This window comes from Ambystoma mexicanum, chromosome 12, assembly GCF_040938575.1.
Source record: "Ambystoma mexicanum isolate Mex_15411 chromosome 12, UKY_AmexF1_1, whole genome shotgun sequence".
Classification (NCBI taxonomy): domain Eukaryota; kingdom Metazoa; phylum Chordata; class Amphibia; order Caudata; family Ambystomatidae; genus Ambystoma; species Ambystoma mexicanum.
The window spans coordinates 108973767-108998909 of NC_090936.1; the positions used below are offsets into that span (position 1 = coordinate 108973767).

Sequence of the window (25143 nt, forward strand, 5' to 3'; positions counted from 1 at the left end):
CGTGCGGGGGGCCGAGACCCAGACGCGCGGGGAGTCGCTATGGGCCAAAATGGCGGGGGCGCCACAGAGCGACCCCAGTTTGGAAGCGTAGTCTCGCCGTCCCGCCTGTTTTGCGTGCTTCTGCGGGTGGTTCGCTCCACCACTGTCCTACTGCTGGCTGAGGGCCGTGGGGCCGTTCCTCAGGGCCGGCGGGGCGGCGCCCCGATTCCGAGCGACTCCCACCGTGCTGCTTTCTACTGGAGGGGGCCGTGGCAGGTCCCGCGGGTGGCTCTTGTCCGTCTATGAAGGATTTTGGACAGGCGGGTCGGGTTTTCCAGGCCCCACGCAGTTCGTGGTTGTGCAGGCCGCACTACGCAGCAGATTTCTCACGGAAGGCGAGTCCGATTCGCTCCGAATTTTCGACAGGGATGAGGTGCTGCGCTAGGATAGAGTATTTCCTGCAAATTTAGTGGTTTCGCCACAGGATTGCCACGATTAATCAGGATTCATGCGGGAGTTAGCCGGGAGCTCACAGGGGAGCAGCCATCTTGGTCGGCCCTCTAGCGCCCTCGTAACTTCTTTTTTTAACTCCCACCTTTTCAGTATTTGAACTATGTAAGGCGCTCCGAGACCCAGAGTAGGGCCGGGCACTATACTAAACATTCAAATAAAGAAATATCAAATCATAGGTGTAAAAAATGTAAATTGACTGTAGTTTTAGATGGAGAAGAAAGGTGTTTTTTTTTTCTTTCTTTTGTAGAGGGGGGTGACTAGGTGACATCCTATGTTTTGAAAGGATCCCCTATGATAATTGTGCTTAAGGGTTTGTCGGGAACATCTCTGATGCCAATGTTGTCACACCCTTGGGGGACCTCTTAGATGTTTTTGTTGAGCTTTCTTTTCAATTTGCTTATGAGATTAAAATTTTGTATAACATTATATTGTTTTTGCCATATACTGCCTTGAAGCATGCTTACATCACAGTGTGACTTTACCAAACCAGGGTGATGGCAATGGCAATTCCTCCTAATAGTCCTAATAATTAAGTCATAATCCTCATCAAACTTGATCCTCAAATGGATGTGGTTCACTGTGCTAATCAATTTCAGCAACACCCTGCAAATTCCTCTGTGAAATAGGAATGTAGAAATACCCAAAGGACGAAAAAATGAAAAAAAACATACAAATCATAGTATGTATTTGTGCAGCAGTTTGGCAGCTACCTCATATTTGGTCTTAAACAGAATAGTCATCCTTTTAGTGAAGCATACCTCAAAACTCTCCCACCTAAAAAAAAAAGTGGCTGACTTCCCCCACTTTGGAAAGTGAAATAGTTGGGAGAAATTTAATTATTTTTACATGTGCCCAGTTATTCCCTGCATCACCTTCAAGGGCAGAATATTCTTAATTCACGTGTACCTGATGAGGACCACTAATGATTATGTTGTCATATATCGGCAAGAATAGAAAGGGCTGTAATTTCTGCTATTTTTCTCCATACCTTTCTGGAAAGGACAATAAACTGATCCGGGAGATGGAGAATTTATGGAAAAAATTGACCGCTTGACCAGTGAATTACAAGCAGGTGAATCCAAGCTGGTAGGCAAACTGGCAAATAAGAAGCTGGTTTCTGTAAAAAAGGACATAGGGAGTGTAGTGTAAAGTGTAGATGCATTAGCGCAGGTGCATTGACCCACTGAGCTAACCATATTGCATATTAGGCCTAAAGATTGCTGTATTAACAGCTAAGACTAATAGCTTATTCGAAGAGTGCACTAAATGCTGATATATATGGCTTAGTAAAGCTTTAGCAACTCCTAGATATCAAGCCTAACGAGCTATGTTAAACGGGAGCCCGTCTGTGCTTACAAAGGGTTAATGCAAGTCTGGTATTTTAATATGCAGCATTTATTTTTGCAAAAGGCATTGCAGTACACGGACATTGGGCAGGCACTGGGTTGCACGGGAACGCCATGACCTTGATAGTTGCAGGTTCAGATAACCACATTCCTAAGGAGCTTCCCAGCTATAGATGTGAGAGGGGGAAGAGCGCAGAGCAGAAATTGATTTTTCCATCAACCATGTTTTGGTTTTTCTGCAAAGATTCAAGCAAATCACATCATATTGATTGAAAGAACGGCCCCAATAAGAATGCATACCCACATTAATCGTGAGGGATTCTTCCGTGGGCTTGCACCGAGCAAGGGCAAGTGCCCGGATTTTGATTTGACCCTGCAGCATTCCTTGCTACATTCTCACTTAAGGGCTGACTGACCAGAGGGGAGACATCCTGTGATGAGAGGCGATCCTTAAGCAGAGCGGGGTCCCAGTGTTAGCTAAAAGGAACGTGACACTGTGTTCTAAATATATCTGTGATTTATAACTTGCATTTTCTTCCCATTTTACTAAAATGGCTGTCTGTTTATTTTGTTTTTCTGTCAAATAAATGCTAAGTTTTATGCTTAAAGTGTTATCTCTCTAGCATGAGTTCATGGCCATAGCTGTCAGCATTAACAAACTCTTCCTCGGTTTGTAATCGGTCCCCCTCCTCGTCACCTGTATCAGGGTCTTCCTGTTGTCGTCTTTGAAGCCCCCTTTCCCATAAACTCCTTTTTTTTTGTAAGTGGATATGACCTGCCACGAAATGAAGCCACAGTGGAAGCTTATGTCAGCAGTCAGGTGACCCCTCTCCGGAACAGCCGGTACTGGGGAAATAGCCCAAAGGAAGGTTCAGGTATCAGGTGTCCCTTTGTACAGCAGATGAAGATGTTGGGTAGTTGGTTACAGAAGAAACTGACAAGCCCAAGGAACCGCGTGAGGAGTCGCTGCGGTAAGTATAACTGAAGGGGGGCAGAAAGGAGGAGCCGGCCAAAAAAGGGAAAGGGTAAGTAAAATAGGAAGGGAGAAGAGAGTGGTACCGGATGAGCAGTCACGAGAAAAGAAGCCAAGAAGAGAGGAAAGCGAAGAAGGCACGGAGGAAGCTGGTATGACCGAACGGAGACAGACAGAAAAAAGAAGAAAAGGAAAGCTGCCGAAGCGGGGGAAGCAAGAGAGAGCAGCGTACTGTGTGTACGAGGAGAAGGAAAACTGCACAGAGGAAAGCGAAAATGCCAAGCCAGGAGTTGCAACGCACTGCCCGTTGGGAGGAAGGGAAAAAAGTACCTCCCGGCGGTCAGTCTTGCAACAACTAGAACGCTGCAGCGCGCTGTCGGAATACATGACGGCGTGAGCAATGACTGATTAGCCGCCAACGATCCCACAGGCGTCTGCCCAAACGGGGCATGACAGTAGCGCAAAGTTGAACCTGGGAGCCGGAGTGGGGGGGGGTTATGATAAGTGTGCTGGTCCCAGAAGTGTGCTTACACCCTTCCTAAGACAGGGAGTAACCTGTCAAGCCTAGAGGATGAGATCTTAAAGGGAGGCTCTCTAGGAAGTGTAGTTGGCCACCCTCCCATCCTACTACATTCGCTACCCAGGCCTTTGTTTCTTTGCCATAGGAGGACAATGATGCCACTGAGGGAAACTTTCTCAAGGAGTAGAGAGTGGGAATTCCGGGGAAAGACAACCAACAGTAGACAAGTACGCCCAGGTAACAGAAGAGAAGAAAGAAAGGTAAGACTTCCTTGTGAAACCAGTACTCGCCAAAGAACCTGGAAGAATGAATGGCCTGAACCCAATGACTTTATTGTAAGATGTTCTCTTCTTACAAATCCTTTTCCTTGTTAGAAAAAATTAGTAACCACCCAAATAGGAGAAAAAACATTTGAAAACTTTGTTTCCCTGAACCTTTAGTTAGTCAGAACCATCAGACTACTCCTGACATGTCAGTTGTGGTTTATTCCTACCCGGTTTGTTTTGCTCCTACAATGTGAAGGTTCCATAACAATTTAAACTTGAGTTTCTTAGTTTTTCTGGTCAGTCAATTCCAGTCACAGATGTGACAGAATATGAAAAAGCTCTAGAGGAGAAGGTATAAGGGACAGCATCCCACACCATTACTAGCCAAAATAAACTGTGGTAGGGTTATACAACAGGGGAGAAAGGCCCCCCCTTGCACTGGCTATCGTTAGGGGCATAAGTGTATGTTCCAAGAACAGTGTTGTAGAGGCACGTGGAGGCGAAAAAGGACTTCACTTGCCAGGGGAAACCAAAAGGCTAAGAAAAAGCAAACAGGCAGCAAAAAAGAAAAACTTTGCTAACAGCCATTTTGTGATCGGGAACCAAGTTTGGTTATCTGCAGGTTCCTATTAAAATGGTAACATGTATTCGGAGCACCAGCGGAACTCAGCAAAGGTGGCATTTACTGGACAAGCATGAAAGAAAGTGTGTGCCATTTATGGTCATGACTATGCCGAGATTCCAGGTTTGGAGCGCAGAGCAGCCATGGACAGATTGGACCGGATCTATATTTGGGTGTTGGCAGTTCACTCTGAATACATATTGGTGCTTGCCCAGGAACAAACCCATTAATACTTTAATGTTTTGACAAACCCTGATTGGGAGGCCACCTGATTGATTGATTGCAGTGTTTCTGATTGTTAGCTGAATGCAAATGCAGCTTCCAAGATCTGTCTAAGAACATGTGCATATGGACTCATCCCAAAGCAGCTGGGAGAAGCAACCCCCAAGGAAGATCTGTTCATAAATACTTCAATCCATGGCAAAGCGCTGCAGATTGTGTTGCACTCTAGAACTCACACAGGAAGAGAGAATATTATATTAGTCTCCTGTTCTTGCAACCCTCCATCAGTCGGAAGTGTCCAAGGTGAAGGACTGCTTGAGCATCTTCATGTCTGATCCGTTGAGCCTCCACCTGCACTGCTGTGTCTGAGGCTGCAATCTTGATGTCTTAAGCTTCTGCAATGTGCTCCAGCACCTGGTGCATCTTTCCTGAGCACTTGCACAAGGTCTTTGCACTGTCGTTCTTGGCTGGGGACTGCCTGCCTGCAAATCCTGTGCCTATTCATCTGAAATGCAACTTGACCCTTTCTTTTCTTCAAAACCGGAGACTTGCCTGCTTGTGTTGTCCCATAGACTAACATTGTGCTCAAGGAAAAGCACTGTGCATATTGTGTGAACATCTGAGACTCATGGGTCACATTGACTACATTTGACAGCACATTTTAACCATGAGTTTTCCTTTTGTGTTAATCCCATTGCTTAACATTAATGTATCTTTTATTATAACGCACTTAACACCAGAGAGCAGTCTCTAAGAGCGGGACTGGTATTTAAACCTGTGTTGCTCTGCGTTTTCTTGCTTCTAAGGCAAAAGCCTAGCCCCTGAGCTATTCTCCGGGCCCATGGGAACATTAGAAGAAATTTGACATGTTTAACAACCTGGCCTAAAGGGTATGCAAACTGCACCTAAAAGTACATTCCTTGACTTTGCTAGAGAAGTCACTCCCCCAAAAGATTATAAAGTTGGTTAAGTGCAATGCATCTCATAACTGCTTTGCCAAAGCTATATAAAAATGTAATTTATTTTTGTATAACTATACTTTATCTTATTGTGTGCTGTTATGTTTCATCCGAACTTGAGAATACAGTTTTGCCTTCCCTGCTACATTTACCCTTTAGAGAGTCAAGCATAACTCAGAGGCAAGCTGAAATCAAAGTGTGTCTTGGTCTTCATGAAATGGTCTAGGAAAATACTGCTAACAGGGAACTATGGCAGTATACTATTCGTGGACTCTAATTGTAATCTTGTGGTGGTGCTGAAAATGCTGAATTGAGATGATTCATCTAAAATGCTGAATGCACACATTGTGGGCGATTGAGAATGCTTCTTCATGCTTTACTGTTGAGATCATGTTGTCGCTTGTTGAAATGTTAATTCATATAGAATGCCTTATTCCCAGTGTCTTGATTGGCTTCTATAACTCCCAGATTCCAAAATGTCTTTCTTTCTTGTATTCGCTTTATTTCGGCAAACCAGCCATAAAAGCACAGAACATATATACGCTGTAAGGGTGCAGAAAGAGGAGACTGACACCCAGTTGACATGATTGTTGGCATAAAACCTTTATTTAGTGAACATAAAAGGGGAACTTATCTCTGTCTATCTCTAAGAGGGGTTTCCCTGCCTCAACTGAGGAACGAAGGATTCAGTCACAATGTCCAAGTAAATTAAGAGTCTACCGTTGGGTGTCAAAATGCCTACTTCTTTCCCTCACACTTAGAACTAAACTAAGGAGATAGTGTATCTTCTTGGTCCAGAATAATGTCTCCCTTCTTGATAGCAGATTATAGTTCCAATTGGCAGTTGGGAACCTTAACTGAGAGAATGACACCCTTCCCCTGGTCCCAGTTCCCTTTCCAAGACAAAAAACAAAGTTCCAGGTTGTCGTGCTGTTAAGTTTTCATTTCCAGGCCAAAAGATAAAGTTCCAGTTCAAACATCAATACTCCTTATTGCACATATTCTTCACTATTCGGTTCCTGGAGAATGCCACCCTTCTCCAGGTATCTTGTCTCAGTATTTTCACAGTGCCAGTGGAATGACTCCCTTTGCCAGGTCTTCCTCAGCTTTGCTTCACGGTACACAATACCAGGGGGTATGAATGCCTTCCCCTGATCTCTCTTCATTTTTAGTTTAACCGTAGTAAGGGAACTGTCTTCCTTTCCCTATGCCCTTCTCAGGCCCTTTACAACAGTTCACAAAGGTTTGGGGAATTGCTTTCTTACCCAGGCCCTTCTCAGGTTCTCGATTACAGTTTGCGAAGGTTGGGGCAGTTACTTCCTTCCTCAGGCCCTGCTCAGGCTCATTCAAACGGTTCACAGTACGAGGGGGTATGTCTCCCTTCCCCTGGCTTGGACCAACTTGGTTCACTAACCTGCCAATTATGGTCTTGCTCTCAGACTTTTCTCAATTGGGTGCAGGTCCCAGACCCGTGCTTTTCTCTCTCTGATTGTTCTGGTAGTCCTGGCTCACACCTCTGCCAGGTACTGTGCCGAAGAAGAGGGCTTGTGATGCTCTTCTCAATTGTGTGCGGGTTCCAGACCCCTATCCTTCTCTGCTTTGCAGCCCCACCAACCATCTTGTACAGGTACTCTAGGGGGTTTTCTGGTTCTCTCCAGTCGGCCTTGGACTTTCCCTCATGCTTTTCTGTGCTATCTGCAGCTTCTTATGGACTCTGGAGGCTGCAGTGACTCTACAGCGTTCTACTCCTCTGGGTCATGTTGCTTCCCTTGGCAACGCATTTCCCCTGCTGCTTTCGCCTCAACGTGGGTACTCCCCGCTTGTCAGTCACTTGGTCCTTCCTCTCTGGACCGATTTGGAAACCTTCCGTCTGTCCATCTGGGTTCCATCTAGCAACGCTGTTGCTTCTCCGCTCTGGTCGGTGTATGTGCTTGTGATTTCTCCAGTGCGGGCATCTCTCACTGCTCGGTTTTGTCTCATCTATTTTGTATTGGCTTTGACCAATCGGAAGTCGTGAAAAACTAGATTGCTCTGCCCAGTACTTCCCTGAGAGTTCTCTAAGGTAGGCCTGACTCTTCTTAGTCAGAGTACTTTTACCATAGATCTCTCTGTGGTTAACTATGTTCTTTACCATCCCAGTACTGTGAGTACTATGTACATGGTATGGCAAGGTAAAGGTGGGTTAGGTGAGGTGGGGGGTTGAGTGGAAGTATACTGTGTTTGAATGGATTGTGTTCTCCAACGTATTCCACATCTTTGACATGTAATGTCCACAGCTGTGCACTTCGGACACTTTTTCAGCAGTGGGCGTCCTACGTCGATGACGTCAGGTCGATGTCCCGCAAAGGCCTCCGTCGAGGGCGACGTCACCGGATGTTATAACTAGCCTCAGTTCCGTTTTTTCCGTGAACGTGTTGCTTCGTGAAAATCGGCGCACCTTGTGTGTTCATCATTACAATGTCTTTTTCTTCGACCCCTCCAACTTTGCAGTCTGGCTTCAAGACCTGCCGGGACTGCAAGTCGAAAATGTCGATCACCGACCCGCATCACATTTGGTTGTGGTGCTTGGGTGAGAGTCACGACACCGACGACCAATGCCAGTCGCTAACTGCCAAGGCCTTGCGGGAGTTGAAGGGGAGGCTCCAGGTAGGTAGGGGTTCTAAGCCCAGTAAGTCCCATAAATCCAAGTCGAAATCCAAAGGGGTGTCCACTGACGACTCGAGGGGCGGCTCTCTGCGTCAGGAGGAGGCCCGCGGTTCTCGGTCCCAGAGTGGTTCCTGCCATTCTTCTTCCTCGTCACGGCATTCGCGGAAGCGCCGTCACCGGTCGCCTTCCCCGTCCTCCTCGGAAGATGGAGCCGCAAGGAAAGTGGTATGCCCGACAAAGTCCTCGACTCAGGAGGAATGGGCTGCCTTTAAGGAGCACATGTTAGCGATATTTCAATCGCAGGGCACGGGTCTGGTCGCGCCTTCTAACGAAGCAGGCCAGGATCGGTCTTGTACCGTGGCTCGCACGCCTTCGGGCTCGGGTCCGCGCCGCAACTCGTATTGGGAGCCTTCGAGGTCCCGTTCGGACAAGGTTTTGGAGTGTCGCAAGAGACGTGCTTCTAGGTCTCGGGCCTCGTCCCCAGCGAGACCGCTGCAACCTACTAAGGGCTCGAAGCCCGTCCGACTCGGATGTCGACGCCTTGCTGTGTTATCATCCCACGGCGCTGTCGGCACCAGTGTCGAAGCCGAAGCCTTCGGTGCTCACAACGCCGAGGTTGTCGACGCATTGGAGTAACCCGATGTGGTGGATCCTCCTAGGAAGTCTACTGTGAAGTCTGTGAGGCCTGTATTGGACTGCAGGCCCTCTTATGTCCCCAGGCCAGGGTTTCAACTCCCTCTGGATGACATTTATGAAGGGGAAGAAAGGTATGATTTTGAGGAACCTGGTGAACTTGATGTGGCTCCAATTTTTTCTGGAGACACTCAGTTGGAGGAGTTGAGGCAGACCCTTCATGATGCCAGTGGGTTGGACACTTCTCCGAAAGTGGAATTTGGTAGGCCTGAGCCTGGGGCTTATGCACAGACCATACAGGAGGCTCATGGCTAGGGTCTTGGAGTATCTGGGCTGGTCCAGTCCTCCTGAAGACTTTGTGCAGGATGATCTAACAGACATCTTGGATCAAGGTCGTCCCCTGACCCGGTGTTACCGTTTCATCTCACCTTACAGAAAAGGGTGGCAGCTGCTTGGCAGTCACCGGAATCTCTTCCGGCTGTTAATAAATCTTTAACAAAGTACCGCCCTTCCGTTAGCGACCCCAGCTATTTGTCCACTCACCCCACTCCCAAGAGTTGGGTGCTTCAGGCGGCCACGGCCACCTCGAGGCAGGCGACATAACCTACCATCCCTCCTGATGGGGACGACAAACGCTGAAAGACCAAAGAAGTATCAAGGCTTAGTACCACAAAATGAAATACGCCAATCACGGGTCGAAAGATACAAGTATCTTTATTTCTGTACAGATTTCAAAGCAAAACAGATGGCTATCTGGCTCCCAACACCTCGATGTGTGTACCAGCAGACGCAGTGATGGATGAGAGTGCTGGACATCTCAATGCAGGCTCGTTTATAAATTAGTTCAATCATTGTCCAGCCCCTCTCAATGCAGGCTCTTTTATACATTAGTTCAATCATTGTCCAGCCCCTCTCCAAACTAATAATTTCCATGCTAGGGTTCGTGCCCAGTTCACATGACAAATATGACAATATTGTTTAACCTATTTAACAAGTTTGCTTGACCATGAAGATTCAATGGTAACGTTGGTTCTCCAATCCACAGTAAGCCTTGTTTCAAGAATGAACACAATGCAGTTCAGCAAAAACACACGGTCTGAGTTTGTTCTACATTGTTTCGTTGCTTATGAGGATGAGGTTTGTGAGCACAGACAACACTTAGATTGCAGTTCATATGAGTCGCAAGGTTTCTTTGCATAGAACAAACATTCTGCTTTCGGCAGCCTAAATGTTGACGTAGCTCAAAGGTCATTCGGCTTGGCTGTAGTTGAAAACACAGTCCACCATTTTAGGACACTGAGCAAGAGTTAAAATCAAAATGGCAGATGGTTCTTAAAATGGCAGCGAAGTTGATTTGAATCGGAGCATTTCGAACGCGGTTTTCTGTACAACGCGAATGGGCTTAGGCCAATATTCATAACAAGATGGTATTATACAAAAAGAGTTTAACAACCCCTCCTTTTGGCCTAAGCCAAGAGCATTACTCAAACATTAGCTTTATTCAAAAACCTACGCCTCAATGTCCGTACATCCTAAATCACATTCTTCAGAGATATCGATCGTCATGAGTTCCTTGATGGCAATATCCTCCATTACTAAAGCATTAGCAGTTTTCTTGGGCGTATGTACCTTAGGTCCTAGTGTACCTATCGTTTGTGCACAAAATCCTCCTAACATCGAACATATGACAGGGAGACATTGTACACAGCAACAACAAAACAGTAGAATACCAAGAACTATCATTAGGACTGCACAGATTTTCCAACCCCATGATTGTAGTAAGTCCCAGAACCAAGTACTAAGATCCCAGTTTCCCTCTGTGACATGTACTTCCGTACTCAAGATATGCAGGTTTTTTATTGCTTTGCATATGGTAGGGGAGGAGTCAAGGTACAAAAACACAACACGCGGATCCCACCAATTTGCATACCCCACCACGCTCAGCTAGGACAACGTCTAACACCATCCTATTTTGGAGGGCCAATAATCTAATTGCCTTTAGCTCCAGCGTAATGTTGTACAGAATATCAGTGGTCTTATTGATGGTCTCTTTCAGTACCCTTTCTAGACTTTTGATATCCTTAGTTCATTATCTGTCCCCAAAATGGCACAAAGGATTTTCTATATCACCCATGACTTGTGAAGGTGTGTTACCATTCTCATCCCGCCTTGGACGAGCTCTAGAAACTTCAGTGGTGGTAGCCACGTATACCCCTGGTAACAAGATACCCAAGTAACAAGTACCCTGCCAATCTCTGGGTAACCAAGGATAGGCCTCATTGCCACAAACAAAGTAAACAGCGTCTCCTACATACAAAGGTCTGTCCTCACTGGTTAGATTTGCAATGTTAGTACAACCCTCGAATGTACCCATTGGCTGCGAACCTTCCCTTTGTATACAGAAAAAAACAGAATTGGGGCTATGATTAATAGTATAGGAAGGATGCATGGCATCTCGGTTGCCTGCGGGAGCCATCTTGAAGGAAATCAATGACTGAAAAGGTCTAGAGAGTCTATCAGAAGGCCTAATAGAAGCAACATTGAGTTTGCTTCTATTTGCAAAGAGAGAACATCCCAGAGGTGTTAAGACTCGCTTTTCAAATTCATTCAGATTAGTCTCATCGAAGTTCCCAGAAATACTATCATTCCAACGACCAAAGAATAATGCCCTGAGCGAGGCATAGCATGCAGTAGTAAGAGGAAGAGGATGAATATAGCAGCCCAGTCCCTTTTCCCCATGTTGTGGCAAATGTGAACACAGTCAGTAATTTGTTGTGTTCAGAATTCCATGGGTCGCATTCATGATCATTAAGAGAGTTATTATGGTAGCCCTGTCTATGTTTGGAGTCTCGAGGAGGAAGAGTGTGCAGATGCACGAAAGGTGGAGACACAGTGGGGATTATTTTAGCGGGTAACAAAGTATCAAGTGGACGCACTCTTTCTATGTATCAGAACCCAAGCGCAAATATAACTATGAAACAGATCATTACGATGATTAAAAAAGAGTGGGTCCTCAAGGACCATGATCTTCGGTGAACAAATTCTTTATCAGCTACGAGATGAATAGCTTGCTCCGCTTGAGTGAATTTAGGGAAGGACATTGTTTCTCAGAGTCCGTTTAGAAGCCTCTCCAGCTCTTTTAGTTCATCCGTCGGTGGCGCCTGACCACGTGGCCTATCTTGCTTGAAGGTAACTTTGCCGGTCCCCGCCTCTTATTTATTTTTCAACGGAAGAGTGACAAGGGACTGGCTCAACGATGATTCCTTGTAGGCACACCTGATCCTGCGCTGTAAATCCGATGTCTTGGTCGCAGATTGTACCTCAAGACTCCATGTACGGTGTGATCTGTGAACAGTGCCGTCGCTTCCTGAAGGAAGTGATGAAGCGGAAGAAAGGTTGCTCAACGGTGAAGAAAGATTCAAAGAAGAACTTGAAGGCAAAGCAGCAGTCTCCCCAGCCGCCACGGCCTCAGGAAGGATTTCCGTAGACAAAACAGGCTCGTGGTGAGCATCAAAGTGAACAATCTCCTTCTCTTCCCCTTTATCGTGGGGCAGAGGAAAAGAAATCTTTTTGATGTGCGTTGCGTGTATCCAGTGTCTTTTCCCGTCCACTCGTACGGCGATCTGTGTTGCCAAGAGGACTTGCTGCGGTCCTCTCCAGCAAGGTGCGAGACAGGAGGCTCTTTCAAACGACTTAATGAGCACCCAGTCACCAGGTCGGAGTCGATGACCTGGACCCTCGTACTTTACTGGGAGGGCTTCTCACACCTGTTGATAAATCAAATACAAGTATTGAGTTAACTGGTCACAGTACTAAGAAAGGAGCAAATGCTCTACATCTTTTAGCAGCTTGGATTTAGGTACATTCCAAATATTGGCTGGTCTCCCCATGATTATTTCATAAGTAGAGAGCTCTGTATTTGATTGTGCGGTCGTCTGCATTGACAATAAATCTATCGGTAAGGCATCTGGCCATTTCAAATTGCTGTTTGCGCACACTTTGGCTTTCTTATTCTTTAGTATACCGTTATGGCGTTCTACAGGTCCGGCACTCTGAGCGTGTCTGACTGAATCGAATCCTTTATCGATCTGTAATTCCCCGCAGACTTGCAGGATAACAGCAGCAATAAAATGTGGACCATTGTCCAACCAAAAGGACTCTGCAAACCAAACCTAGGAAAATATTCCTTCAGCATGGTTTTCGCCATTGTCATTGCTGTGGCATCTTTTAGAGGAAAAGCTTCGACCCATTAACTGAAAGCGCAAATAACTACCAGAACATATTTGTAATTCTGACAACGCTCCATTTCGATAAAATCAATGTGTATAACCTCAAAAGGCATAGAGGGGGACCAAAACTGCCCTTCAGTGTTGATGTAACTTTCCCAACATTATGCTGTAAGCATACCATGCAATTTTGAACAACACGCTCAGCAATTTTAGAAATATTTACATGAATCCAGACAGGTTCTAACAATTTATAAAATTTTTTGCCACATATGTGAGTTGGACCATAAGCCATCGTAACCATAGCAGTGACATAAGCATTGGGCAGCATCCATTTTTGTTTTCCATTATCTACCCAACAACCTTCATCATCTAAACTTGCTGAACCCTCAGCCCATTGTTTAAGTTCGTCCGGAGTGGCATCCGCCTTAATTTCTTCTATGCAACCAATTCATACCACTATCACACAAGTGTTAGTGACCTCTTTCGTTATGTACATTTTGGAATGCAAATAGATGGCAGTCTGTTTGGCTATTCTGTCAGCAAAAGTGTTTCCTTTCCCCACATCATCTGTTACTTTCTGGTGTGCTGCGCACTTCATTATTGCTAACTGAGTAAGAAGCGCAAGTGCTGAAAGTAGCCAAACTATCAGAGTACCATGTTGTATCTTAATTCCATGCGAGGTCAAGAAACCTCTCTCTGCCCATAATCGACCGAAGTTGTGAACCACCCCAAAGGCGTACTGACTGTCCGAAAATATATTCCCGCTAAGCCCTTCGGAAAGTTCACAAGCTCGAGTCAATGCAATAATCTGTGTCCTGCGCTGAGTTTTGTGGAATTCTTTTGGTTTCCACAATAGTGCTTAATGTCGTGATTGCGTAAGCAGCAGTGGATGTACCATCCGGGAGTTTGAACCAGGAGCCAATGCAAAACAGCTCCCCTTGTGGATCTTTTAAGGGTGTATCAATTCTGCCTTTAGTCTCTTGTTCTGTGGTATAGAGGCAGTCATGTGACATTTTGTCATTGCAATCAATTTCTTGCAGAAGAAGCACTAGTTCGGCCGGATTTAATGAGCAACATCTCTTAATTTGGATATGCGGTGCAAATGGAATCAGCTTGTACCTTGTTAGTCGTGCTGATGTGAGATTTTGCGTTCTGTTTAATAGAACGTCTACAGAGTGAGGTACCATCATGGTTAAGGAGTGCCCCAGAACCATACCCTCACTTTGCCGAGATGTTGCTGCTGCATCTGTAACACAAAGCGTATGCAACAGAGTCAAGCGTGGAGGAAAAATAGCCGCACAGTCTATTTTATCCCTCATGTCCCTGCGTTAACACAGCCAAAAACGCATCCATCACATTCATGCACATACAGTATAAAGGCCTTGTTGTAATTTGGTGTGCCCAAAACTGGTGCTGAAAACAATGCAGCCTTGAGCAGATCAAAAGCTTTCTGGCAATCCATGTTCCACAGCAAAGGCAAAGAAATGCCCTTCTTTGTCAATGCCAACATTGGTTTTTATCATTAATGGAAAGTTAGGGATTCACTGTCTACAGTATGAAGCCATGCCTATCAAGGCTCTGAACACTTTCTGTGTATTTGGGACAGACATGCCAAGATGTATTCCTCTAATTTACAAACAATTCCATTCTTAGGGTTCCCTGGTAGGGTCTTATAACATTCCGGTGTCCATAGATGATTGTTTGCCATTTCCATGTATTCCTGTCGGTTCATTACAACAATATTGCCTCCCTTATCTGCCTCTTTTATTACTACTGAGGAATCACATGCTAGGTCTTTGAGTGCAATTGATTCGTCATGTGTCAAATTGTGCATTTCCCAATAATGTTTGTTCTTTGATTGCTTTTCCGCAGTTTTTTTCAAATCCTCTGTAACAGCCCTATAGAAAGTATCTATTATATTGTCCGGTGGTAATTGAGGAACACATTTAGAGTTTTGTTTTAATTTATTCATCTCCAAGATGTCTGGTTCAACACGTAGTTCTTGTAATAGATTCCTGATATCAAAGGTTTCTGGTTCTCCTAGAGATTCTATATCTTGGATCGATAGTGGACTTCTATTTACTTCCACTACTCTTGTAGTTGCACCTGGGGCTTTTATAGCAAAACATTTTTTAAATTTTAGTTTACGGACAAATTTAAAAAGTTCGATTTGTACTTGCCCATTATCATATCTCGACGCTGGGGCAAAAGAAAGTCTACTGTTGAGAACCATTCTTTCGTCTTTCATTATAGGTTTGTTGGATAGATTCATTACAGGATCATTTATTTGTTTCTCTTGGACACGTCTTTTGCACTTGCTCATGGGAATCTTCTGTTGAATGTTTCTAGTGCGCCCAGATTTTCTTCGTCTATTACCCCCCCCCTTCCTATCCTCCTGATACGGGTTGGGTTAATCCTGTGACCGTTGGTAACTGAAACGGACCTTTTTTCCGGTAATATTCCTGTTCCCCTTCTTATGTCTTCCAATTTGGTTCATGTAGCCCAAACTACTTCCGTTTTTATCTTTGTTGGAATTCTCTGATGTTGTGCCTTCCCCCTCTGATTCATTGTCCGAACTGCCTGATGATGTATTTGGAGTAATACTTTTTGAAGTAGGTTTCGAATATTGGTTATACTTGTCCTGGAATGTATATACACTGTCACCCTGATAACAGTTCAAAAAGATAAAAGCACCCAGTTTTGTATTAATTACCATATTTCATGTTTGTAATGACTTTATGGACTGATTTAATTCTTGTTGCTCACTCAATGCCAGTTACGGTTGTTGAATTAATTCACACATTTATGTTGATGGTGGAATATCCACTGTTGGAAAGGAAAGTGATGTGCAATGGGTGGTGTAAAAAAATATAAAGCCATTATTAATGTTTATAGAAATGCCAAGTTAGTGCTTTGGGCTATCATAATGTAAAGATTGTTTTAAGGCATTTTATTTCACAGTAGACCAATTGTAGTTCAATATTTGTATGTTTTAATGTGTTAAGGGCAGTGAGTGCATGTAGGCTCTATCCGCCATGAAGTGCCTGAACTTTCTCTGTGAACAAAAAGACAGTGATTTACCTCTGCTCTGAAGACGTTCATTGAACATTCTTGTTGGTGGTTCTGGACTTTGATAATGCTCCATTACAAATGTTTTAATAGTCACTAAGGGGTCATTTTATTTTTGTTTTAGAGCCCCTGTTCTTCAGAAATCTGGCAGTCTGGACAGTTTGAAAAAAACACAGGAAAAGGTTGGTTTCTCAGTCTTACTGTCTTCTAATTTAACTAAAAGATTGTTTGCCCAGTGTTCGTTTTCTCTGTGGAAGCTTTAATATAAAAAAAAACAAATGTATCAGCCACATTTCTGGAGCAGTTATCTTCAACTGTAAGACTAACCCCTTAAAAAGCTTGGACTGTGCCATTGTAAGCCAGTAAACCACCCACTTAACCGTGATCTGCAATACTTTAGGACTATTGTATTGTCTATTTGTATCTCTTCTGTGCACCTTTGAAGCCCTCATACCTCCTTCCCTCCCCCCACCAACCGTTACTCTTCTTGACCTCTGCGTAATTCTGTTTGGATTTCAACACAAGTCTGTCACAGATTTTTATAAAAATTGTAATCGAAAGTACGCGCAAGATTATACTGTTTCCATGTTGTTGATTGAATTTAAATTTAAACACACTTTGGCTGATTCTGAAAGTCTGTAGGGCTACAAACGTCTTTTATAATTTATTACTGCATAGTAATGCCTTTTTTGGCTAAATAACCGTTCTACTTCATTAAAAGCATTGTCTTTAGTCCAAATCATCCAATATAATACATGTAACAGGAAGCTGTGTTAAATACACGTAGCCACCCTTGCCACCAATACAAGTCTAAAAGCCCCCAGTATCAGTAATTGTACTTGGATTGAACATTGCTATAGTAAAGGTATAGTTTTGCATATAGCCAGAGACCCCACCATATCATCCAAAAATTAACAATACTAGACCCCTGACGACAAACTATCAACGCAGATGAACACAGCTTTACTCACTGTATACTTTATAAGAGGACAGTAGTAGCTGAGCGAATATACATTGCTGCTGTTTTTCACTGCTGCTACATTAGATGTGAGGAAAGCACCTCCACTTAACACGGGAGATAGATGCCTGGTCATAAAATTTTGAGGACTTCACACATCTACAAAACTTTAAAGAAGAAGTACCAATGTGCAAAATCTTTCTAAACAATTCCAGCAAATCGGGATTCCGGAATGTCAGCTGGCCAGGCAGCAGCTTAATCCTGCAGCTCCTGCTCTCCCCCTGACTTGGAGTTACTGCTGTTGATTTTACCCTCAAACATAAACAAAAAGAAAATTGATGTTCCTGGAAACCCTATTCCCAAGAAACCCAAGCAGTTTCCAGACTCTGAAGAGGCTCCCGGGACTGGTGACATTTACATTCTTCTCCAACAAGGCGTCTGGCATGGATTCACATACTCATGAATATTCCCCGTCGTCAGGCTGGGAATCCTCGGTAAAAGAAAAAGCAGTTTCACTTTCACTTAAAAACGGTATTTCTCGAAACCCATCACTGTCCTCTGGGTCATACTGCCCCATCCAATGACTGTCCTCTCCCGAAGTCCCTTCTCTGGGAGCCATCTTCAGATTTTTACTGCACGCTTCAGCGTTGGCAGTCCTCGAGTTTGCCATCTGGGCTATTTGTATGTTTTTTCATGTTTTTGACTGAAATGTTCTCTTTTGGTTTCAAAGAAGCCTGTGTGCTCTTTTCTTCATCTGCCGATAGCAGGGACCCGTTGTCAGTGAAGTTCCGTGCTCCTCAAGGGCAAAGATCGAAGAAATCTATAATGCCTTTGGGCCTTCTTCTTTCCCTCCGACCATGAAAGAGGAGAAAGAGGGAAGGTCTCTATTCAGGCCCTGCTATTCAGGCCCTGCACCAAATACGAGCTACGGAATGTGTTTGTGGAAGACAAACACCTGCAATGCCTTTACTGCCTGCACCTGGACCACAAAGAGGTAGAGTGCGAGATATGCCTTGGTTTCTCCAAGAAAACAACAAAGGACAGGCGTAGTAGGCTGGCGGCTTGGCTTAATGCCAAGGCCTCTGACCCGTGCTCTGAGCAGGGTCATGCCTCACCCAGGACAGGCTAGTCCGAGGAGCGGTTTTCTAAGTCGTTTCAGTGTGTGTCATCCATGTGGTCCCAAGATAAGGCCAAGAGCCACAAGTCGGAGTCGACCGGGTTCGCTGCGGTAGCAGGTCCCAAAGTGGATAGGGCACAATCAGCATCACCTTACGCCTCCATTGCCAGCCTACCATCAAGCTCCTCTTCTAAGAGGAAGTCATGTACCTAAACTACATGAGAAATCCAAAAAGCCGTGGATGGAGGAGAAGGCTGAACAGCCCAAGCAGGCTAAACCGGCACAGGCTAAGACCTCGGGTTGTGAATATATTTTGTGCCTTTAACCCTTTAGACCCCAATGGTCTTGCATATATCTTGTATTGATAGTGTTGTGTTGGTTTAATGGTTGTGCTGTGATTCTTTTACTGTGTGAGTTACAAAGGCCTTGTAATACATGTGTTTATATTTTTGATATATACCCCTGTCTGGGAGTAATTTGTAAGTGTCCTTGCTCTTTGTGCTCATTGGAGTCTTTCAATCACCCTCACCCCTCCTGAGACTTAGTCTTGACTACCTACCATAGGTACCTTGATTGGTCTTGCTTCTCCAGAGGTTCCCCTGTTCCAAGAAATTAGGCTGGCCTTCTGAGCCTCTGCCCACCAGGTCAGAGTTCAGATATCCGTCTTCACACCTTGCAACCCAATGTAACTAATGTACCTAACTAATGCACCCCAATGAAACTAGGTCTGAGATATGAGGGTTTTGTGCGCTCTGACAAATGCATAAATAAATAAACTTACCCCGGCGTCCACTATCAAGGCGGCCAACGCACTGGCAATCCTGGCCATGTACGACAGGGAGTTGTGGTACAAGCTTGTGCCGAATCTGGAGTTCCTCCCAGATGATAAGAAGATGGAGGCAATCTCTCTTTTCCAGGAAGGGGAAGTGGCGTCAGATCACGCCTTCACAGTGGCATTGGACGTCGCTGACACGGGGTTCCGGCAAATCTGGAATGATGTCTGCCTTTGTCGCCAAGGTTGGATGAAAGCCATGAATTTCCGTCAGGAGATCCAAGCAAAGGTGCTGGACATGCCCTTCGACGGAGAGAAACTGTTTTGGAAGGTCATTGACAAGTCCCTCCAGGCCATCAAGACGAATAGGGAGACGGTCCGTTCCCTGGGCACCCTCCAGCAGCACTGCTTGTCTTTTCGCTCATCCAGGGCAAAGTCGAGCAGGTTTTCAAAAGGTTTCTCCATGTCGTACCGAAAGCCTTCCAGATCCTCAATGCAGGAAGCCTACAGAGGCCGCTCCCAGGCCTACGCTAGTGGAGGACAGCGTCGCTGTCACCCGCAGGGTAGGACACCGGTGCTGAAGCAAGCCTGAGCCGACCGGGACATTGGACCACCACTTGTGCACCCCGGTGGAGAAAGATCACCACTGACAGATGGGTGCTGGATGCTCTCGCCCAAGGTCACACCCTGGAGTGTCAACGCAGGTGTCTGTGGATCCCTCCGGTTACCCGTCAGGCGCAGCACATCCCTCTGCTCCTAGAAGAGGTATATGCAATGCTGCGAAAAGGGTCGATAGAGCTAGTTCCCCTACGGCTCCGGGTCTCTGGAGTCTATTTCTGGCCAGAAAGAAGACAGGGGCTCGAGGCCCATCCTAGACCTATGACGTCTGAACAAATACCTAAAGTCCCAAAAGTTCAGGATGGTCACGTTGCAACACATGCTTGGCCAACTGGAAAAAGGAGACTTCTTGACATTGTGGACCTGGAGGACTCCTACTTCCACGTCCCCATTCACAAGAAACATCAGCTGTTTCTTGGTGCAAGGACAACACTACCAGTTCAAGTCTCAAGCTTTCGGCTTGAAGTAGGCCCCCAGAGTGTTCACAAAATGCCTGTCACCAGTGGCGGCCCATCTACATCTACAGGGTGTACACGTATAACCGTACCTGGATGACTGGCTGATTCGTGCCCGCTCACTGGAGCTGGCCGACAAACACATGGAGACGACCCTCCGGCTACTGACTGATCTGGGATTCTCTATCAACTATCCAAAGTTCTGCTTAACCCCATTACAGAATCCTCTGTTCCTAGGAGCCATACTCAATACAGTGTTTTGCTGGCGTCACCCTCGGAGGAAAGGATGGCAGCCACTCAAGGAAAGGTGCAATCGCTGTCCTCGACGAAGACGGCCACGGTGCAGGCCATCAAGTCGTTACTGGGCATAATGTTGTCCTGCATCTATCTCGTCCGGCTCTGCAGGTTCAAATGTGACCCCTACTGGAATTTCTGGACGCCTGCTGGATACAGATGTCTGGAAGCTTCACGGACAAGATCTCTCTCAACAAAGAGTTGAGCTTCGTTGAGCCTGCAGCTACGGCAGTGTTCTGGGCCCTGAAGTCATTTCTACCGTCTCTGAAAGGCAAGTTGGTGAGGATCTTCACGGACAACACCACCACCATGCTCTACATCAGGAAGCGGGGGTGGGGGGCACTCGATCCCCGCTGCTCTCCAAAGAAGCGCAGGACTTGTGGCGCTGGGCTGTCGGAAAGGAGATGTTCCTTGTCCCTTGCCAGATGGTGGGAGTCGAACACCTTTGCAGACTCCCTCAGCAGGGAACTACGCTCCTGCCAAGAGTGGGAGCTTCATCATGATCAGTTGGACCGCCTATTCATCAAATGGGGCAGGCACCAGATCAATCTATTTGCGACATCAGCGAACACCAAGTGCCAGATGTTTGCCAGCCGATTCCACCAACCCATGAGCCTGGGGACGCCATCTTCCTGTGCGAAGGGCTGTTCTTGAATGCATTCCCTCTGTTCCCTCTTCTGCTACGAGTCATCAACACACTCCCAGTGTCCATGCAAAATGATTCTCATCACCGGCGTGACTGAGGCGGGTTTGGTATCCAGACCTTCTCAGCCTGTCAGCTTCGCCTCCGGTCAAGCTGCCAGTGGTTCACGATCTTCTCACCAGAGAAGGAGGCACAATCCTTCATCATGACCCAGGATCGCTGAACATAAGGGCTTTGCTCCTGAAGCCCTGGAGTTTGGAGGATATGAGTTGCCTGCAGACTGCAGGGAGGTCTTCGCCAAGGTGTTGTCGACTTTGAAGTGCTAGTGTCACAAGTGGAAGCGTTTCACTACATGTTGCCGGTCTCAGAAGATTATCCCTCTGAGGGTCACGGCCCGCAGATCCTTCCATACTTGCTATCCTTGACCAAGGCCGGACTGGCGCACACCTCTATCAAGGCACATCTGGCAGCTATCTCCCACTACACCTGGTCTCCAGGAAGATCTTCACTTTGGTCCCATCGACTCATCAAGGAATTTCTCAAAGGACTTTTTCGATCTTTCCCGCTGGTGAAGTCTCCTACCCCAGCATGGGAAGTTAGCATAGTTCTGACGAGGCACATGGAGGGGGGGCGGGCACCAGGCCTCTCTCAAGTTCCTCTCGTTGTAAATGGCTTTCCTTATGGCCATCCCCTCTGCCAAAAGGGTAGGTAAGATCCAGACCCTATTCTGCAAGAAACCATACCTGACTTTCCACTTATCAAGGGTGGTGCTGCATAAGCACCTCTCTTTAATGCTGAAGGTTCCGTCGGAATTCCACCTCAACGAGCCTTTGGTGTTACCTGTTTTTTTTCCCAAAACCTTTGTGGCCGGCGGAAAGGGCCTTGCATTCGCTGGACGTTGCTCCTGCCCTGAAGTTCTACGTGACACGCGCAAAGAGTTTTCAGGAGACCTCACAACTTTGGTCCTGTGAACCATGGGAAGGCCTTGTCCAAGGCTTCCATTTCAAGGTGGCTCTCCGGCTGCATCACGCACTGTCATCGGTTGGCGAATTGACCGCTGCCCGGCCGTCCAAGAGCCCACTCCAGAGCGATCGCTGAGACAACGGCATTCCTGTCTGGTGTGCCCCTGCTGGACATCTGCAGGGCTGCTACGTGTAGGTCCATGCACTCCTTCACAAAGTTCTACTGCGTCAACAGGGATTCCAGAGAGGAGTCAAGAGTCGGCCAAGCAGTGCTGCGCAACCTGTTTGCTTGAGATGAGACTGTTCCGGAGGCAGAAATTAATTCCTTCTGTTGAGTCTTGCCACCTCCCGTGGTTGTGTAATGTTGTACTGCTATGTATTAATTTTTCATGAGCATGTGAATCCATGCCAGACCCCATGCTGGAGAAGGTTTAAGTTACTTACCTCTAACTATTGTTCTCCAGTATAGGTCTGGCATGGATTCAAATGCGAACCCTCCCTCCGTCCCCTCTGCACCTCTCATTGGTCATACTGCCACTTCGTGTGCTTACCAAATCTGGAGATGGCTGCCAGAGGAGGGGCTTGGTGAGAGGACGTCATTGGATGGTGGGAGTGGGGGGGGGCAGTGTAACCCATGGGACAGTGATTGGTTTAGTGGAGGAATACAGTTTTTAAGTGAAAGTGAAACTTTATTATTTTTTTTTTTTTACCGAGGACTCCCAGCCTGATGAAGAATATTGCCAGACCCATGCCGGAGAACAATAGTTACAGGTAAGTAACTACAACCTTCTTCTCAAGGTAGCTGGTGATTTAGGGTAAATTAGGTTGATCTTAGTTCAAAAGTCAGCCATTTGGTTACAAGTGACAAAGGTGGAGAGTGATACAACTGGCCTGGCCTCAGAGGTTAATGTAAGCTTCAGAGCCTACAAGGATATACAAAGAGAGATGTCAGCTCTGAGAGCCCAAAACCTGAAATTGGAAATGATGTCCAGAAACCTTCATTTGCGCATCGTGGGTCTACCTGAAATTCCTGATTTGGACAAAAACTTGGCGGAGAGGGTTCTCAGGCTTCTTCGTGAGGTCCTTAAGGAGAGCCTCGCTGAAAACACAGACATGGATTGTGTATACAGAGTTGGCAAACCTATAAATGGCAAACCTCGACATGTTATTCTGGTCCTGTCTAAATCTAGTACCAAGGAGAAGATTTTGAAGGCTGCAATGGAGAAAAAAGAAAATATTATATGAAGGAGCTTCCCTAGATATTTTTGCAGACTACCCTCAGGAAGTTGTGGAGAAGAGCAGGGCTTTTAGAGAGGTAACTCCCACGCCAAGGAGAAAATATTCGAGTGATTTTTACCAAACCTGCAACTTTTTGATAAAGAAACTAGGAGCACTGAAAACCCACTTGAGACAGTACAATGACTACAATATTCTGGCTCAAGAATTGATTTGGAGTGATTGTCATAACTTGTTTTGCTGGTTGTGAAACCTTTATATGTAGTTTTGTCTGTTTCCTCTGTGTGGGCTTTTCATTATTTTAAATGTTGATGAGTGCACATCTCTCCGGTTTTAGTTTTACGATGTTAATTATTTTTTAATGTGAATAATTCAAACTATTGAGCTAAAAATGCTGGAATAATTGCGTTTTTTGCAGTTGATTGAAGTTCGTTATGTTTGCTTATATTTCATTTAAACATAGCCTCCGTTCTATGCTCGGTGCGAGCGTCGCCTCCGTGTGAAGGCGTTGCTTGATCAAGCAAGCTTCAATGTTTTGTGGGGTCCATTCCTCTAGTCGATACGTTGCCGCAATGGTGGATATGAGGGAGGCGTGGATTGGGAGCTCCTCGGCTCGCCGTCGATCGGGGCAGGGTTGGGAACGCGCACCTCTTCTGGTTTTTAAACAAGGATCTTGCAAGGAAACGCATGTGTATGGCTGAGGTCGCTCACTTGATCCGGTTGTAGTGGCGAGCTCTGAAGGGCAAATGCGTCTGCTCGAATTAATGCTGAAACAGTAACGCAACGCGGCTTCATGTGGATTGTGAATTAGGTAAGAGTCCTTTTGCGCGTTCTGTTCTTTTTTGCGGGTTCACTTTGTTGACTATAACTAGTATTTTGACCTTGTCTCTGTTCTGAGGGTCATGGAAATGGACTGGTGTTTCTTATTTAAAAATGGGCACAGTGGGATCGGGATATGTGCTTTTCCTTGCGTCCTACAACAATTGGGTGGTTGTTCTACTGACATTCATGGAAAAGAGTATACCAGCAAATTAGGACGCGCTAAGCAAGTTTCGGTTTTTCAGGGTTTTCCATTGTGTTTACGATGTCGCACACACATGATTTGTGACCCAACAATTTATACCAATACAGGATAAAGGAAAGTTTTGAAGATGTGCGTGTGGGTATCCAAAATAAGATATCTGTGGGGTGCACACTGGACAGGGTTCTCTATACCACATAATTCTAAATGACTGTACTTGAAATGGAATCTGAAAGGAGCTGAAGCTCATGGAATATAGTGTGTTGAATTGCTGAGGCAGTTTCTGATGTGCGCATTATTTCTGTATGTTGCCTTTTATGAAGCTTTGATACTTACTGAGGCATTTTCTTGTCATGTTAAATAGAAGATTTGGATAGGACAACAATTTAGTTTTGCACCAGTTTGGCCTCAAGGTATAAATGGAATTGGGTGTTTTGCCCCTGTAAGTACAATGTGCTTGCAGGGTGCCATTGAAAGAGATGCATCTAGTCTGAATCCCAAGTAACGTGGAAGTGTCTGATTCCCATTATTGTTTGGTTCGGTGTTATTACCATACAAGGGTTTAGGTGTGGTTCTTCTTGTCGACTGTTGGACAATCATTGTTTCCATTTGTTTAAGGAGGCGATGGGAGGTTTTTAAATGTTTCCAGTGCTAAAATGTGGGTGAGACTCATTTGCTCTGGGATCCGCTATGCCTATTGATTGATTGATATTTTATTTCTATCGCGCTCGTACACAAGTGTCTCAGAGCGCGACAAGGCAAGGGAGGGGAACAGGGGAGAACAAAACAGCGATCTTGTTAGGCCCAGTGATATTGAGAACGCGCAAGTGCATGGGAGAGGGGGGAGGGGAAAAGTGCAAGGAAGGGGGGAGAAGTGGAAAGTGTGATGCAGAGGAGAAACAGATAAATAACAATAAATAAATAATAAAGGCAACAAACAGTGGTAATGCAGCCAGCAAATTTGCAAGTGCTAGGTTTAAGGCAGCAGGCAGGGTAGGTCTGATAAGTGCAGGAAGAAAAAGGGGTAGGCTGTATGGGTACAGATACAGACCCCAGTGCAAGGGGTGGCCCGGAGGAAGTGCGGGAGGGT

The 25143-nt window shown here is 45.7% G+C and overlaps 1 protein-coding gene across 17 annotated transcripts in view; it reads left to right on the top strand.

Annotated features, from left to right (window-relative positions):
- Positions 1-25143, top strand: part of PPFIBP1 (PPFIA binding protein 1) — a 1584927-nt gene that overhangs the window by 975812 nt on the left and 583972 nt on the right. For all 17 annotated transcript variants that reach the window (XM_069628106.1, XM_069628107.1, XM_069628105.1 and 14 more), the window contains one exon: positions 16102-16159. In XM_069628106.1, the coding sequence (XP_069484207.1) occupies positions 16102-16159 (58 nt within the window). The remainder of the gene's footprint in view (positions 1-16101; positions 16160-25143) is intronic.